General features: G+C 43.1%; 1 protein-coding gene across 1 annotated transcript in view; it reads left to right on the forward strand.

The window, feature by feature from the left end:
- Positions 1-20,123, forward strand: part of LOC139757311 (uncharacterized) — a 773,501-nt gene that overhangs the window by 739,376 nt on the left and 14,002 nt on the right. The window contains 5 exon segments of the mRNA XM_071677710.1: positions 8,063-8,141; positions 9,613-9,846; positions 11,616-11,767; positions 13,294-13,493; positions 17,283-17,602. Coding sequence (XP_071533811.1) covers positions 8,063-8,141; positions 9,613-9,846; positions 11,616-11,767; positions 13,294-13,493; positions 17,283-17,602 — 985 coding nt within the window.

A 20,123-nucleotide genomic window follows, 5' to 3' on the forward strand; every position in this document is an offset into this window, starting at 1 on the left:
CAAAGGCAAAGGGGATAAGAGTGAGTGCTCAAATTCCAGAGGTATAAGTTTGTTGAGTATTCCTGGTAAATTATATGGGAGGGTATTGATTGAGAGGGTGAAGGCATGTACAGAGCATCAGATTGAGGAAGAGCAGTGTGGTTTCAGAAGTGGTAGAGGATGTGTGGATCAGGTGTTTGCTTTGAAGAATGTATGTGAGAAATACTTAGAAAAGCAAATGGATTTGTATGTAGCATTTATGGATCTGGAGAAGTCATATGATAGAGTGTATAGAGATGCTCTGTGGAAGGTATTAAGAATATATGGTGTGGGAGGAAAGTTGTTAGAAGCAGTGAAAAGTTTTTATCGAGGATGTAAGGCATGTGTACGTGTAGGAAGAGAGGAAAGTGATTGGTTCTCAGTGAATGTAGGTTTGCGGCAGGGGTGTGTGATGTCTCCATGGTTGTTTAATTTGTTTATGGATGGGGTTGTTAGGGAGGTGAATGCAAGAGTTTTGGAAAGAGGGGCAATTATGAAGTCTGTTGGGGATGAGAGAGCTTGGGAAGTGAGTCAGTTGTTGTTCGCTGATGATACAGCGCTGGTGGCTGATTCATGTGAGAAACTGCAGAAGCTGGTGACTGAGTTTGGTAAAGTGTGTGAAAGAAGAAAGTTAAGAGTAAATGTGAATAAGAGCAAGGTTATTAGGTACAGTAGGGTTGAGGGTCAAGTCAATTGGGAGGTGAGTTTGAATGGAGAAAAACTGGAGGAAGTGAAGTGTTTTAGATATCTGGGAGTGGATCTGGCAGCGGATGGAACCATGGAAGCGGAAGTGGATCATAGGGTGGGGGAGGGGGCGAAAATTCTGGGAGCCTTGAAGAATGTGTGGAAGTCGAGAACATTATCTCGGAAAGCAAAAATGGGTATGTTTGAAGGAATAGTGGTTCCAACAATGTTGTATGGTTGCGAGGCGTGGGCTATGGATAGAGTTGTGCGCAGTTCGGTGGATGTGCTGGAAATGAGATGTTTGAGGACAATGTGTGGTGTGAGGTGGTTTGATCGAGTAAGTAACGTAAGGGTAAGAGAGATGTGTGGAAATAAAAAGAGCGTGGTTGAGAGAGCAGAAGAGGGTGTTTTGAAATGGTTCGGGCACATGGAGAGAATGAGTGAGGAAAGATTGACCAAGAGAATATATGGGTCGGAGGTGGAGGGAACGAGGAGAAGAGGGAGACCAAATTGGAGGTGGAAAGATGGAGTGAAAAAGATTTTGTGTGATCGGGGCCTGAGCATGCAGGAGGGTGAAAGGAGGGTAAGGAATAGAGTGAATTGGAGGGATGGGTATACCGGGGTTGACGTGCTGACAGTGGATTGAATCATGTGAAGCGTCTGGGGTAAACCATGGAAAGCTGTGTAGGTATGTATATTTGCGTGTGTGGACGTATGTATATACATGTGTATGGGGGTGGGTTGGGCCATTTCTTTCGTCTGTTTCCTTGCGCTACCTCGCAAACGCGGGAGACAGCGACAAAGCAAAAAAAAAAAAAAAAAAATGATTAAACAATATGTTCAGATCATTAGTCATAATCTTCAACTTCTAGATGACTTATAAAAATCTTGGAGGACGTGAAGATATGAGCTCATGTTGGTTACTTCATAAGCAACATAAAATTCAGTACAGGAACGTCTTCTCTTGTGGCTACTAGACATTCCAAATAAGCTGCATTGAACACTAGTACTCCAGCTTGACCATTGGATAAATGCACGACGTTACGACATCTGGTAGACGGTTGATGTCAGCTGAACATCCCTTTGGCTTCACTGACACGTACCTGACTTACTGCTGTGACGTATGTGTAGTGACGATACCCAGTATAAGCTTCGGGAAGGGTGGAGAACCCTATCTTCATCGTGTTGAATCATCTGTGACCTTCGAATGTCGAATGGAAACCTGTCTTTGGCTGCAGTATAAAGGATTTCACTTCTGTTCCTAACTGGTAGATAGATACGAGAGTCTCTTGGTTTCCCAGGATAATGGCTACGCATGTTTCTACCTCAGACTTCGATATAGAATAATGCCTTGGCGGCTTGAAGTGCAAGGCTCGACTCCTCTATTGTGTAAACCTACTGCACAGTAAGCTATTCTATGTAGTGTACTATACAGTGAACTGTATTATGTAACCCTACACACAGTTATGTAGACTACATACACAGATGTACGCATGAGAACATTTTAAAACCTGATTCTCAAGTTCTACATCTTGAAGTTACGACTAAGGCAATGGCCTTATTTAGGGATAAATGTGGACATTCATCAAAAGAGTGAAGTAAAAAGGAAGTAAAAAGGAGCTCAGAAGTATCGTCAAAACACTCAACCCAGATTGGCGAATCTGGAAGACCTTTCACTTGCACTGAGTGAAATGGATTATACTGTATACTTGGGGAAATGCTTTTTCAGCGACCTTGGAAGGCTGCCTATGAATTACCCTGAGGGTGGGAATATTACTTCTCTGACTGACTTATTTCTAACCGAGAACAAATAGTAGATTATACAGGCAAGTCCCACGGTTCTGAACTCGTTGAGGTAAATGTTCTGGACCGACTAAAGCTGTGATGACAGCTGTTCTGTGGCGTTAGAAGACTCAGGTGAGTTTCCCCATCCACAAGTCACCCCAGGAGCTCCATTGTGCCTCATACCTACACCAACCACACACACACACACACACACACACACACACACACACACACACACACACACACACACACACACACACACACCTTCCTGCAACCGAGCGCCTGATTGGTTCAGGAAGTAACTAAGACCTCCTGGGTGTTCGTCTTTAGCCATCTTTGGTGTATTTGTGATCACATACCCGACACTGGTGTTGCTTCTCATGGCGTCAACTGCTGGACAGATTCTCTCACAGTTGTGATACCGCTGGGGGTTAACACCGTCCTCAGTACACCTGCCAACCACCCTTAGTGTTAGGCTGCTTCTCTCTCTCTCTCTCTCTCTCTCTCTCTCTCTCTCTCTCTCTCTCTCTCTCTCTCTCTCTCTCTCTCTCTCTCTCTCTCTCTCTCTCTCTCTCTCTCTCTCTCTCTCTCTCTCTCTCTCTCTCTCTCTCTCTCTATATATATATATATATATATATATATATATATATTTTTTTTTTTTTTTTTTTTTTTTTTTTTTTTTTTTTATACTTTGTCGCTGTCTCCCGCGTTTGCGAGGTAGCGCAAGGAAACAGACGAAAGAAATGGCCCAACCCCCCCCCCATACACATGTACATACACACGTCCACACACGCAAATATACATACCTACACAGCTTTCCATGGTTTACCCCAGACGCTTCACATGCCTTGATTCACTCCACTGACAGCACGTCAACCCCTGTATACCACATCACTCCAATTCACTCTATTCCTTGCCCTCCTTTCACCCTCCTGCATGTTCAGGCCCCGATCACACAAAATCTTTTTCACTCCATCTTTCCACCTCCAATTTGGTCTCCCTCTTCTCCTCGTTCCCTCCACCTCCGACACATATATCCTCTTGGTCAATCTTTCCTCACTCATTCTCTCCATGTGCCCAAACCATTTCAAAACACCCTCTTCTGCTCTCTCAACCACGCTCTTTTTATTTCCACACATCTCTCTCACCCTTACGTTACTTACTCGATCAAACCACCTCACACCACACATTGTCCTCAAACATCTCATTTCCAGCACATCCATCCTCCTGCGCACAACTCTATCCATAGCCCACGCCTCGCAACCATACAACATTGTTGGAACCACTATTCCTTCAAACATACCCATATATATATATATATATATTTATTTATTAATTTTTTATTTTGCTTTGTCGCTGTCTCCCGCGTTAGCGAGGTAGCACAAGGAAACAGACGAAAGAAAGGCCCAACCCGTCCACATACACATGTATATACATACATGTCCACACACGCACAATATACATACCTATACATCTCAATGTACACATATATATACACACACAGACATATACATATATACACATGTACATAATTCATACTGTCTACCTTTATTTGTTCCCATCGCCACCTCGCCACACATGGAATAACAACCCCCTCCCCCCTCATGTGTGCGAGGTAGCGCTAGGAAAAACACCAAAGGCCCCATTCGTTCACACTAAGTCTCTAGCTGTCATGTAATAATGCACCAAACCATAGCTCCCTTTCCACATCCAGGCCCCACACACTTTGCATGGTTTACCCCAGACGCTTCACATGCCCTGGTTCAATCCATTGACAGGACGTCGACCCCGGTATACCACATCGCCCCAATTCACTCTATTCCTTGCACGCCTTTCACCCTCCTGCATGTTCAGGCCCCGATCACTCAAAATCTTTTTCACTCCATCTTTCCACCTCCAATTTGGTCTCCCACTTCTCCTCGTTCCCTCCACTTCTGACACATATATCCTCTTGGTCAATCTTTCCCCACTCATTCTCTCCATGTGACCAAACCATTTCAAAACACCCTCTTCTGCTCTCTCAACCACACTCTTTTTATTTCCACACATCTCTCTCACCCTTACATTACTTACTCGATCAAACCACCTCACACCACATATTGTCCTCAAACATCTCATTTCCAGCACATCCACCCTCCTGCGCACAACTCTATCCATAGTCCACGCCTCGCAACCATACAACATTGTTGGAACCACTATTCCTTCAAACATAGCCATTTTTGCTTTCCGCGATAATGTTCTCGACTTCCAAACATTCTTCAAGGCTTCCAGAATTTTCGCCCCCTCCCCCACCCTATGATTCATTTCCGCTTCCATTGTTCCATCCGCTGCCAGATCCACTCCCAGATATCTAAAACACTTCACTTCCTCCAGTTTTTCTCCATTCAAACTTACCTCCCAATTGACTTGACCCTCAACCCTACTGTACCTAATAACCTTGCTTTATTCACATTTACTCTTAACTTTCTTCTTTCACACACTTTACCAAACTCAGTCACCAGCTTCTGCAGTTTCTTACATGAATCAGCCACCAGCGCTGTATCATCAGCGAACAACAATATATATATATATATATATATATATATATATATATATATATATATATATATATATATATATATATATATATATATATATATATATATATATATATATATATTTATATATATATATATATATATATATATATATATATATATATATATATATATATATATATATTTTTTTTTTTTATTATTATTATACTTTGTCGCTGTCTCCCGCGTTTGCGAGGTAGCGCAAGGAAACAGACGAAAGAAATGGCCCAACCCCCCCCATACACATGTAGAAACATACGTCCACACACGCAAATATACATACCTACACAGCTTTCCATGGTTTACCCCAGACGCTTCACATGCCTTGATTCAATCCACTGACAGCACGTCAACCCCGGTATACCACATCGCTCCAATTCACTCTATTCCTTGCCCCCCTTTCACCCTCCTGCATGTTCAGGCCCCGATCACACTAAATCTTTTTCACTCCATCTTTCCACCTCCAATTTGGTCTCCCTCTTCTCCTCGTTCCCTCCACCTCCGACACATATATCCTCTTGGTCAATCTTTCCTCACTCATTCTCTCCATGTGCCCAAACCACTTCAAAACACCCTCTTCTGCTCTCTCAACCACGCTCTTTTTATTTCCACACATCTCTCTTACCCTTACGTTACTCACTCGATCAAACCACCTCACACCACACATTGTCCTCAAACATCTCATTTCCAGCACATCCATCCTCCTGCGCACAACTCTATCCATAGCCCACGCCTCGCAACCATACAACATTGTTGGAACCACTATTCCTTCAAACATACCCATTTTTGCTTTCCGAGATAATGTTCTCGACTTCCACACATTCTTCAAGGCCCCCAGAATTTTCGCCCCCTCCCCCACCCTATGATCCACTTCCGCTTCCATGGTTCCATCCGCTGCCAGATCCACTCCCAGATATCTAAAACACTTCACTTCCTCCAGTTTTTCTCCATTCAAACTCACCTCCCAATTGACTTGACCCTCAACCCTACTGTACCTAATAACCTTGCTCTTATTCACATTTACTCTTAACTTTCTTCTTCCACACACTTTACCAAACTCAGTCACCAGCTTCTGCAGTTTCTCACTTGAATCAGCCACCAGCGCTGTATCATCAGCGAACAACAACTGACTCACTTCCCAAGCTCTCTCATCCCCAACAGACTTCATACTTGCCCCTCTTTCCAAAACTCTTGCATTTACCTCCCTAACAACCCCATCCATAAACAAATTAAACAACCATGGAGACATATATATATACTTTTTTTTATTTTTTATTATATATATATATATACCTATACCCCGCCTCACCAGTGGCACTGTGTCTGTCCTCAGTGAAGGAAGGTCTCCCTAAAGTCTTGCCTGTGTTCCCCTGACACACACTCACATGCCCGCCCTAAAGCTATTAGGTATGACGACAATCATTCTTATATTTACCTCGCAGTGATATGTGTATTGATTCTAGTGACTAGGTAAAGCTATTTTTGACTCTTTTGAGTTCTGCCCTAGTTGGCAGGTAAGCAGGTATGAAGGAAAATGATTTAGTAAAGAGATGCTAAGATTATGTTTGTACGTAACGCCAATGGCCAGCAACCACAACTTGCCCTCACGTTAGGGACTTTCGTTTGTTTGTCTATGACTATCGACGTTCACGATTTGCCTTGTGCAACATACTCCACAGTCCTCAGTTCCTCACCTATTGTCGGTTGAGGGAGAGGAGGAGAATACTAAGGCATGATACAAGACTTCCAGGTATTAATACCAACACAGAGCAGGCAGACAAGATCTCTTTCCTCAGAAACGAAAACAACTTTTTACGCAGCGACAATACGAGACGAGCTGCCACCTCCTGGGGACGATGTACATCATCTCTAGTCCAGTAATTTGCTCTGGGACTTTCCTCGTCTACCAGACATGTAACCGAATAGTATCTCTCTATATAAGAAATGAATTGTAATTTATATATATATATATATATATATATATATATATATATATATATATATATATATATATATATATATATATATATATATATATATATATATATTTACCTTGTCCCACACAGCATAACAAGGGCTTTGTTTTGGAGGAGGGCTCATGTTCGATCGTTGACTCTGCCCTCCGCCCCAACTCTGTGGTTAACAAACTTTCAAAACAAATCAGATAGAATTGCTTTTGGGAGAATGTGGAAACGTACATGTGTGATAAACACGCTTGACCAGTTGAAGCTGCGGAGGCCACTTCCCAGAGCTTGTGGAAATATATGAGGCCATATCTTCGAGGTAAATACCTGCAAGTGATATGATGAAACACAATATATGACACAGGAAGGGATGGTGGATATCTTGATATTCTCCTAAGATTGTTGCACGGGCATCACAGTTAGTGGAAATTGCGTAGTGTGAAGAAAAAAATATATATGGTTGATGTATGGATGGTATAATAAGACCGTTCATATGGGACTAGAAGTATACTTGCTCTGTTAAAAGGAAAGTATGATTATATAGGGGAAGTCAGGTTAGAAAACTACATGACCACTGCCACAGAGGGAATGATTTGATCTATATTGAGTGGAAACTATCCTCACTTGGTTGGGTAAGATGTGTACATGTAGTCTCTGTTGGTGTGTATGAAGGTGTTATGTATATTTCGTATGTCATGGGGCAGTATTCTTGCTATATAATCAGTCTGGAAGACTTGATATATCGGATGTATACTATTAGAAATTCATCATAGTTGGGTAGGAAATATACTTGCTGTAGCGGATGGGAAGTACCCGTTGTGTTGGACTAGCCATATGGAGTGTGGCAACACCAGGTTATGATCCACCAGGTGAACAACACTGGTCATGTGGAGTGTGGTGAGTAACACCAGGTTATGATCCACCAGGTGAACAGTACTGGCCATGTGGAGTGTGGTGAGTAACACCAGGTTATGATCCACCAGGTGGACAGTACTGATCATGTGGAGTGTGGTAACACCAGGTTATGTTCCTCAGGTGGACTCGTGTGTGGAGGACTGGCGGCTGCTGTTCCGTCATCAGGCCTGCGCGGACGTTCCTGGCTCCGAGAGCTTCGGTAAGCAGCCCACAACCTCCACCCACAACCTCACCTACCTCACTGCCTCCCCAGTACTCCTTACCCTCTCCACCCACAACCTCCTCTACCTCACTAACTCCTCAATGCCATTCACCCTCTCCACTCACAGCCCCAGACTACCTCACAACCTCCTCAGTGCCCCTCATCCTCTCCACTCACAGCCTCAGTCTCCCTCACTATCTCCTATGACTTAACATTATAAGGAGTAAGTACTCATCTGCCTCAACTATCTGGGTTATAAGTTGTCTCGTTAATGCCACTTCTGACCATAAGCTTGACCTACTTCTTCACCTCATTAGTACAGAAACATTTTCAGAGTAACTTTTAAACTCACTCAGCTGATGTGCACCATATTCATCCTTTTTTTTTTTTTCTTGTTTTGAGGACTTTCAAGACTCGACGGAGTGCCTCTAAAAAAAATCCTCTCTCTCTCTCTCTCTCTCTCTCTCTCTCTCTCTCTCTCTCTCTCTCTCTCTCTCTCTCTCTCTCTCTCTCTCTCTCTCTCTCTCTCTCTCTCTCTCTCTCTCTCTCTTTCTCCCCCCCCTCTCTCTCTCTCTCTCTCTCTCTCTCTCTCTCTCTCTCTCTCTCTCTCTCTCTCTCTCTCTCTCTCTCTCTCTCTCTCTCTCTCTCTCTCCTCTCTCTCTCTCTCTCTCTCTCTCTCTCTCTCTCTCTCTCTCTCTCTCTCTCTCTCTCTCTCTCTCTCTCTCTCTCATGGAAGCCTATATCTAGAGGGAGAGTCTCAGCTCTCCTACCGATCCCTTCTATCTATGCATGCCTCTGACCCAATGTTTCCAGCTATGTTTCAAATATCTTAACTCTTCTTCGCTCATTGAATTTAAGGGATCATCTTATCATTACCTTTTGCCGGCCCACAGACGATATTTCTCCCATTACTTTTGAAAGTGTAATGATTTTTTCGTCGTTTCTTTGAAATAACTTTTGATGACTTCCACTTCCTTTGAGTAAGCGAATGATGGACTAGATGAGGTTGTGGATGCAGCAGACGACCATGTTTGGCTTGGGTGGTGCCAGGGATGACCTCGACAGTCGCTGTGGCTCCCGAGGTCCACTGTAGGACCTGGTGTGCCCTAGGATGAACCCAGGGACGACCGTGGCTAGACATGGTGGCTGGGCGAGTGTATTGGTCATGTTAACACTCGGTCACTTTCTATGTACAGTGGAGGAGTTGATGTGCCTGAGGTCGTGCAAGTGGTCGTGGTAATACTTGGTCACTTTCTGTGTACAGTGGAAGAGTTGGTGTGCCTGGGGTCGTGCCAGTGGTTGTTGTAACACTTGGTCACTCTCTGTGTACAGTGGAGGAGTTGGTGTGCCTGGGGTCATGCCAGTGGTCGTGGTAATACTTGGTCACTTTCTGTGTACAGTGGAAGAGTTGGTGTGCCTGGGGTCGTGCCAATGGTCGTGGTAACACTTGGTCACTTTCTGTGCACAGTGGAAGAGTTGGTGTGCCTGGGGTCGTGGAAGGAGGGCTCCAACCACTACCTGGTGGGGAAGGTGAACCACATCCACACCAACAGTGACGAGGACAGGTACCGTTGCTTCATCTACGAGCACCCGCACCACCAGGGCAACACACAGACCTGGAAGATGGCCCAGTCCGTCGACGCCACCTGCCAGGGGCTCATCTCGGCTCACGAGGGCAGCAAGACCATGATGCTGACCAAAGGTATTACTCTCCCAGTACACATGTGTCCTCCATTATGATTGTTTGTACCAGTACACATGTGTCCTCCACCATGATTGTTTGTATCAGTACACATGTGTCCTCCAACATGATTGTTTGTACCAGTACACATGTGTCCTCCACCATGATTGTTTGTATCAGTACACATGTGTCCTCCACCATGATTGTTTGTATCAGTACACATGTGTCCTCCAGCATGATTGTTTGTACCTGTACACATGTGTCCTCCAGCATGATTGTTTGTATCAGTACACATGTGTCCTCCAGCATGATTGTTTGTACCAGTACACATGTGTCCTCCAGCATAATTGTTTGTACCAGTACACATGTGTCCTCCAGCATGATTGTTTGTACCAGTACACATGTGTCCTCCAGCATGATTGTTTGTATCAGTACACAGGGTATTACGTACCTTACCCAACACACATATTGCTACCAGTACACATGCATCCACTAGCACGATCATTCATCCTAGTACACGAGGTAACACGTCCCTTACCCACTACACATATTGGTCCCAGTACACATGTATCCTTAACCACCACACATATTGCTCCCAGTACAAATGTATCTACCAGCACAAGGTGACACGTCCCTTACCCACTACACATGTTGCCCCGAGTACATATGTATCCTCCAACACGATACTTATCCCAGTACATAAGATACCACGTCCCATATGTTGGTCTCAGTACATATGAGTTAACCATCAAAACAGATGATTACCTCAAACTATATACTAACCCCAGAACATATACTTACCCCAAAGCACATATTTATCATAGAACATATATTCACCTCAAAGAATATGCTTACTCAAGAACATTGACTTACCCCAGAGCATATGCTTACCCAAGTACATACCAGAACACATACCACAGAACACATGTTTATCCCAGAACATATACAACAGAATACATGTTGATCCCAGAACATATACCGCAGAGCACGTGTTAAACCCAGAACATATAGCACAGAACACATGCTAACTCAGCAGACAAGAATTCCCCAGACACACGCTTTGCCCAGAACACATTATGTACTTACCCCAGAACACAAGTTTACCCCAGAATACATGCTTACTTTAGAACACATGCTTACTTCAGTTTACGTCCTAGAACACAGTTTATCACAGAACACATCCTGAAAAAATCCTAGAACACATGCTAACCCCAGAATACATCCTAGAACACATCCCTACCTAAGACGCATCCTACAACACATGATTATCCCAGAACACATCCCAGAGCACATGAATATCCCAGAGGGCATCCTAGAACACTCTGTGTGAACTCCAGGCTACGACCTAGCTTTAGTGTGTTCTAATCCCTACCAAAGTTTTACTATTCATCATTATATTTTCTTAAACAACACCAGAAATATATTGGATTTATTTCCATCACCCATCTTGTCGTGGCCTCACAACCTGATATTAACAAGTGACTTTCTCCCACCAGTGACCCACAACCCGGGTCACCTGGCCTAGTATTAACCACCTTGACTTTCCCCCACCCACTAGTGACCCACAACCCGGGTCACCTGGGCTGGTATTAACCACCTTGACCTTCCCCCACCAGCGACCTACAACCCGGGTCACCTGGGCTGGTATTAAACACCTTGACCTTCCCCCACGAGTGACCTACAACCCGGGTCACGTGGCCTGGTATTAACCACCTTGACCTTCCCCCACCAGTGACCCACAACCCGGGTCACCTGGCCTGGTATTAACCACCTTGACCTTCCCCCACCAGTGACCCACAATGGACGGAAGTGCAAGTTTCCCTCATGGCTGACGGTGCACCGCCACTGGCACACCCTGGACAACAGCCAGAGCTACTTCGTCTACCACAAGAACACCTCCCTCAGGATCAGCAATGGCACTGCCGCCCCCCTGGACATAGAGGTCAGTGCTAGAGCCTTCGCTGTCATACGTTCATCGCACAACACATCGGTCTCCACAAACACGCCTCTCCAGTGGAAGCGCACAACACAAGAAACCTTCCCATGGTTGAGAGATCACCTCACAGCATACTCTTTATTGCTGTAAACTCACACACTAAACATTTTCTCTCCTGTAAGGACTCGACTCGCAGCGTTCATCTCGAGACAGGTTCATACATTACATATAGGTTTTAAGGAGCAACTGATTAGGTACTGTGTTATGTTCTACATAGTCTGGAGTGGAGGGGGTCCGCAGCGCTGGTGTCTCTGCTTCAGTCAGAAGTCAATGGTGCCATGTCGGTGTCTCCTCTGCTCCATAATGTGCCGTGTCGATGGCTCTTGTTCTTTAATCAATAGCGGAGGGTTCATTGTTGATGATTCCTCCACTTCAGACAGTAGTGGGGATGAGGGGAAGTTGGTGGTGATCGATGTCGTGGGTTCATCCGCTTCATCGATAGTGAGGGGTATCGAGTCTGTGGTTTCTACGCTCCACTGAGTTGTGCAAGACTCGTTTCCTGCGTACGTGGTAAGAACATATTTCTGAATATGTTGGTAACGAGGCTGAATAAAATTCATTATAGTCTTGATCCTCGTTGACGTTTGAGACTGAAAACTTAAACGATATGACTAATTGATTAAATGTTGATGGTACTTTGAATACGTGGTAAAGTTGATCTGAATCATGGTTATATTGTAGTCTCTCGTAACCTTGCCAGCAGGCTGGTCACCATGCTATCAGTTGACCGAAACCGATTATACTTATAATTTTGTGAACCTCATCCATTAGTTGAATATGTGTTGACAGCACATACCTATATGTGCCTCTTTCTATATCACACACATTTCCTACTCAATACTGCAATAGACACTACAAAATCTGTGCCCCAGAAGCTAGGGGCATTATTCAGAAAAAGAAGATATCTTTAGGAGGAGCTGTTCAGCATGTATAGGGGCCTCAGTTTGGAGTGCTACCTGTATATATCTGAGTAGGCTCTTCCTCGCCTCATTAACTCTCCTGCTATCATGTTTCTATCATCTCTCCACGTTTGCCGTGATGTTTCTCTCTTCCTGTTCGAGGAGTATCATCTCGGCCAACTACTCTCATGTTGTGTCCCAGCTCCTCACACCTGCACACACGCCATCTAACTCTCTGCTGCTTCCCTGTTGAGACATTCTTCATGAGAAGAGACAGCTATGATACCTGCTTCTTTTCTAGAAAAGCGAAGTTGTGGAATTCTTTTCCTTCTCTTGCCACCTTTAAGACTCCAAAATACAAAGCTCAGAGGAGCCCATATTAATCATTGATGTATTCTTTTTCCTCAGTGGTGGCCATGACCATGTCAGGACCATGAAAGATAATGCTCAGATATTTTTGCTTCATTAACTCCAAATACTGACCTGTCTTGACCTCGTCCGTTATTATATTGATCATTTCCCTGACGACCTTGATGATGACACGTAAACCTCTGTTTAACCTGTTGGCGACAGACTCGGGGACACACGGACCTACGACTGGTGTGTCACAAGTACGAGAGTCAGCGGGAGTCCCACGACCACGGACGTCCCCCTGGCGACCACTACCACCGCCGCCTCCCTCCCCACACCAGCGACGACCACCACGACCCCGCCGCCGCTGCCGACGACGAAGGCCACGCCACCACCCTCGTCGCACACGTCACCGTCGGATGGTAAGGAGGTTAAGGCAGCTGTCCCTCCCACAGGCACGTCCAGGCCTGAAGGAGTATTTTTGAGATGTCTTTCATGCTCACGTTATCAGAATGTTGGACACAATTTACTGGTTCAAAACTTGCCGCTGAAGATCCTGGAAATCAACACATTAAACATTTTTTTGGAGTGAGTGTGGCGTGGAGGTGTGTGATATGGTCTTGAAATACACTACAGTTCAAAGTTTCTCCTGAAATATTATCCTGACGTGACTTTATGTCCCATATGCAGCTTGTGAGGCACGAACCTCCAGTCCAAGTTCCTCATAACACAACTATTCCTATTGTGTGCAGACAAACTATTGTGTTTCCCGTGTACTGGTGTCTACCCACTACCGGTATTTGTGTTTCCCGTGTACTGGTGTTTTCCCAGCTACCGGTATTTGTGTTTCCCGTGTACATAGTATTTACCCAGTACCAGTACTTGTTTCCCGTGTACTGGTGTCTACCCACTACCGGTATTTGTGTTTCCCGTGTACTGGTATTTACCCAGTACTGGTACTTGTGTTTCCCGTGTACTGGCATTTACCCACTACCGGTACTTGTGTTTCCCGTGTACTGGCATTTACCTAGTATCCGTACTTACACTAATAACATTCCAATCAATGTAATGCTTCACTCTTGACTCCAATTAATTTTTTTCGTTCATGTTTATATCTATAATTCCTTTTTTTGAGTTAGCGGTGATATATAAGATCACACTGTATCTATAAACCTCTTTTTCAATATCGTTCTCCCATGCGCGTATCAAACAGGTGGATAACTCAAGTAATGATAAATGATGAAGAAATAATCAGTTATCTCGTAAGTTTATTGTCGTAATATTTGCTCGTTGTAAACACTGAGAATATATGATCGTGTGGAGTGACCGAGGTATAATTGTGATGGTGCGTGTGTGTGACAACATTAATGACTCGTATGTTAATTACATCATCGGTAGATAGATAGTTGATTAGCTCCTGGGTAGGATATCTTTATGTCATCATGGGTAGATAGATAGATAGATGATTAGCTCTTGGGTAGGATATCTTTATGTCATCATCGGTAGATAGATAGATAATTACCTCCTGAGTAGGATATCTTTATGTCATCATCGGTAGATAGATAGATAGATGATTAGCTCCTGGGTAGGATATCTTTATGTCATCATCGGTAGATAGATAGATAGATGATTAGCTCCTGGGTAGGATATCTTTATGTCATCATGGGTAGATAGATAGATAGATAATTAGCTCCTGGGTAGGATATCTTTATGTCATCATGGGTAGATAGATAGATAGATAATTAGCTCCTGGGTAGGATATCTTTATGTCATCATGGGTAGATAGATAGATAATTAGCTCCTGGGTAGGATATCTTTATGTCATCATGGGTAGATAGATAGATAGTTGATTAGCTCCTGGGTAGGATACCTTTATGTCATCATGGGTAGATAGATAGATAGATGATTAGCTCCTGGGTAGGATATCTTTAAGTCATCATCGGTAGATAGATAGTTGATTAGCTCCTTGGTAGGATATCATTAAGTCATCATAAGGAGATAGATAGCTGATTAGCTCCTGGGTAGGATACCTTTATGTCATCATGGGTAGATAGATAGATAGCTGATTAGCTCCTGGGTAGGATATCTTTAAGTCATCATCAGTTGATAGATTGATGATTATTTCCTGGGTAGGATATCTTTATGTCATCATGGGTAGATGGATAGATAGATAATTAGCTCCTGGGTAGGATATCTTTATGTCGTCATCGGTAGATAGATAGATAGTTGATTAGCTCCTGGGTAGGATATCTTTATGTCATCATGTGTAGATGGATAGATAGATAATTAGCTCCTGAGTAGGATATCTATATGTCGTCATCGGTAGATAGATAGATAGTTGATTAGCTCCTGGGTAGGATATCTTTATGTCATCATGGGTAGATAGATAGATAGATGATTAGCTCCTGGGTAGGATATCTTTAAGTCATCATCGGTAGATAGATAGTTGATTAGTTCCTGGGTAGGATATCTTTATGTCATCATGGGTAGATAGATAGATAGATGATTAGCTCCTGAGTAGGATATCTTTATGTCATCATCGGTAGATCGATAGATAATTAGCTCCGGGGTAGGATATCTTTATGTCATCATCGGTAGATAGATAGATAGATAATTAGCTCCTGGGTAGGATATCTTTATGTCATCATGGGTAGATAGATAGATAGATAATTAGCTCCGGGGTAGGATATCTTTATGTCATCATGGGTAGATAGATAGATAGATGGTTAGCTCCTGGGTAGGATATCTTTATGTCATCATCGGTAGATAGATAGATAATTAGCTCCTGAGTAGGATATCTTTATGTCATCATGGGTAGATAGATAGATAGATAATTAGCTCCTGGGTAGGATATCTTTATGTCATCATCGGTAGATAGAGAGATAATTAGCTCCTGAGTAGGATATCTTTATGTCATCATGGGTAGATAGATAGATAGATAGATAATTAGCTCCTGGGTAGGATATCTTTATGTCATCATCGGTAGATAGATAGATAGATGATTAGCTCCTGGGTAGGATATCTTTATGTCATCATGGGTAGATAGATAGATAGATAATTAGCTCCTGGGTAGGATATCTTTATGTCATCATGGGTAGATAGATAGATAGATAATTAGCTCCTGGGTAGGATATCTTTATGTCATCATGGGTAGATAGATAGATAGATAATTAGCTCCTGGGTAGGATATCTTTATGTCATCATCGGTAGATAGATAGATAATTAGCTCCTGAGTAGGATATCTTTATGTCATCATGGGTAGATAGATAGATAGATAATTAGCTCCTGGGTAGGATATCTTTAAGTCATTCTGTGAATCATCTCATTAAAATATTGGTCCATCATAATAACACTGTTGTCATTTGTCCAATTCTCAGTTTCTTGATTTTAATGATAGTGTGATAATTAGAGTATTAGTATGGTAATTATCTTGCTAATGACAGGCTTCCCTAATATATTATTTGGAATATCATTGTATGAATGAATATTGCAATTATTCATTGTTCATCATGACGAGACATGAATCATTATGAGGAGCTGTTAATATAGTCATCATGAGGAGCTGTTGATATAGTCATTATGAGGAGGTGTTAATATAGTCATTATGAGAATGTGTTAATATAGTCATTATGAGGATGTGTTAATATAGTCATTATGAGGAGGTGTTAATATAGTCATTATGAGGAGGTGTTGATATAGTCATTATGAGTAGGTGTTAATATAGTCATTATGAGGAGGTGTTAATATAGTCATTATGAGGAGGTGTTAATATAGTCATTATGAGGAGGTGTTAATATAGTCATTATGAGGAGGTGTTAATATAGTCATTATGAGGAGGTGTTAATATAGTATAGTCATTATGAGGAGGTGTTAATATAGTCATTATGAGGAGGTGTTAATATAGTCATTATGAGGAGGTGTTAATATATTCATTATGAGGAGGTGTTAATATAGTCATTATGAGGAGGTGTTAATATAGTCATTATGAGGAGGTGTTAATATAGTCATTATGAGGAGGTGTTAATATAGTCATTATGAGGAGGTGTTAATATAGTCATTATGAGGAGGTGTTAATATAGTCATTATGAGGAGGTGTTAATATAGTCATATATAGTCATTATGAGTAGGTGTTAATATAGTCATCATGATGTATAAGTGTAGCAGTTGGCAGTAGCAACCTGAGAGCTCAAGTGTCCACGTTGTTGCCTCAGTAAGAGCGGGTACCAGTGTGTTCGGCTGTACCGTCGGGACGAACATGTGGTGCAGGTGAGGTCTGGCGAGCTGGCCTTCACAGCTGAGGAGGCTTGTTCTGCCCACTACTGGTCCCCAACCTCGGCCAACCTCACTACCTTGGTGGCTGCCGGCGGTCCCCCTGGCCCTTGTGGACCCTTCGGCAGGTACCACGTGCCCGACGCCCTGGTGCCCTGTGCCGGGGACGTCCCCACCTTCACCCACGTCACCGTAGGTTGTAACTCCGACTCTGGCAACACACTGCAGCTCAACGCCCGATGTCCAGAGGAATCTGTCTTGGGTAAGTTGAAGCTTGAGGTACTACACAGTGGAGTCCGTCTTGGGTAAGTTGAAGCTTGAGGTACTACACAGTGGAGCTCGTCTTGGAAAGTTGAGGCTTCAGGACTTCAGTGTGGCCCATCGAGGACTCCGTTTTTATAAGAGTGAATCACAGTTACTTGAAGCCATTTACCTTAAGAACCTGACGTGAAGTCCAGTTGTAGTAGAGTGAGTCACGCACAATTGCACATTTGATTCGTCACAATGGACTTGCGTAATCCGTCTTAGATAAAGCTAAGATTATTGTGGCTGTAGCTTCTACTCTGGCCACGATTGTGAGTGCAGTAATAACTGAAGCTATGCTTCAATGGATCCTACACGGATGGAGTCATGCATTGTGTTTAGCTTTTACTGCAGTATGTATATCAACTGTAGTCGCATATGCCGATGGTATATACTTTTTTTTTTTGAAAACTTATGTCATTCTGGTGACATAGAGCCCACATGATGTTGCGGTCCTTATTGAGAAGCCGTCTGGTGCAAGATATTGTAATCACTCACCTTTACTGGAACTTTCACCTCGCCTAGTTTTCTTGTACTGTGACACAAACCTGACCCTCTCAAATCCAGACAGAGGCATGTGCACCTTAGCTCATAATCAGATAGACGTGCACAGGGTTACATAACCACACGTGCGCCCAGACTCAACAACTTGACTTGGATGAACCTACTTCAAATGCATTTACACACACTTTCCCTTATATCTACAAAAGGAGTTACTCAGCCCTTCTGTTTCTGCATCCTACTCCCCACACATACCCTACTCCTACACCCATTCAACGCCTCCATCTATACCCCTGGACTGCGGTCTGAATTGCCAGAGCTGCTGATATTGTCACATGTTTAGCCATGACGGTTGAACTCCTCGTTCCAGTAGGGTCATTTAAAGCTGTTGGTGTTGCCTTCTTCAGGACTTGGCAGATGATCACTGAGACAGGTAATGAGGTAACATACAAACAATGATTACAAATAGCCATACAAACAATGATTACAAATAGCCATACAAACAATGATTACAAATAGCCATCATACACCTGTACCTACACACACACACACACACACACACACACACACACACACACACACACCTTTACATTCACTTACACGCTCCACATTTACCTAAGCCCACACAATAATACCCACCAATGCTTGCATCGATATCCACCCACGCTTGTACCTACAACTCACTCATACACTGCTGTACCCACTTGCACACTTGCTTCCATCAGTACTCCCTTTTGCCGGCAAAAGCACGACCACCCACAGCAACACCCTTCCACTAGAACCACACAGCTTACACAACTCAGAAAAGGCTTTAGATTTTCGATGACAAACTTTCACAGTTCTGCAGTACTTGTTATCAAATCTTGCAGGCCAATGACAAAAAAAAGAGAAAAATAATGAGTTTATGTGGTTGACACAGACTTCACGAAGGCCTTCGATAAATATGATCCTGGAGCGATGGGATATGACGTACTTAAAGATAGGATAATTGGAATGTTTCGACGGTGGATCTATTAATTTCTTATAAACATAGCCCAAAGGGCGTTAGTCAGTTGCTCGAAATCCAGAACATACGTTGTTATAGGTTCTGTTTCCCCAAGATATTGTTCATTGTTCCGCTTTTGTTCTTTATTTTATGATTTTGATCCTGACATTTATAGCAACACATGATGAAGGCTTCCAAGTGACTGACAACACTGAAAACAATCAAGTAGATAACACTCGATTCATAAAGTGGGCTTTAGAAAATGTAATGGTCTTTAACAAAGGAAACTTTGAACTCTTGCCTTGCAGAAGTAGCGGAGAACTGATGCCACACACGCAACATATAACAGGTCTATTGATGATAAGGGGAAAAATACGTCACAGTTCTAATGATTATTATGTTGGATGATCTTAACTTCGCAGAACACAACATTGTCGCATCCCCAGAGAAAATAAATTGCTTCGTACCGAAGATAAAACTCTCATAGCGATAAAAAAGCAACAGTAGTGATGGCACTGTTGAAAGCACCTGTTATCCTCCCAGTAGAAAACTGTTGCATGTTAACACAGAGGTGGAAAACCTATTGAACTACAAAGCATCCAGAGGTCCTTCACCTTCGTAATTGATTCAGTAGAAGACCTCAATTTCTAGGACTGGCAGATGGACCCAAAATTGTCCTCATTAGAATGTCGACGCAAAAGATATATTTTATTGTACAAACGAAAAAATACTGGAAAACCTGGAATGTAACTTGAATGGCAGACTAGATAGACCATGGATATTGTAAGGAATATAGAAAATAGCATAAATGCCAGAGGCCCACGTCTCTTCACACGAGGCAGATATGATGATCAGAGGAAAATCTCTGGACTTTATCTATGAGATGGCCTTCATTACTGGATATATATGCCTTTTAGTGGTGTCCACGCCCGAACCGCTGGAAAGACCTGGAAACCATTTGTTGCGTATCTTCCATGGACTGGATGAGGCATGA

Source organism: Panulirus ornatus, chromosome 25 (genome assembly GCF_036320965.1).
Source record: "Panulirus ornatus isolate Po-2019 chromosome 25, ASM3632096v1, whole genome shotgun sequence".
Lineage (NCBI taxonomy): Eukaryota > Metazoa > Arthropoda > Malacostraca > Decapoda > Palinuridae > Panulirus > Panulirus ornatus.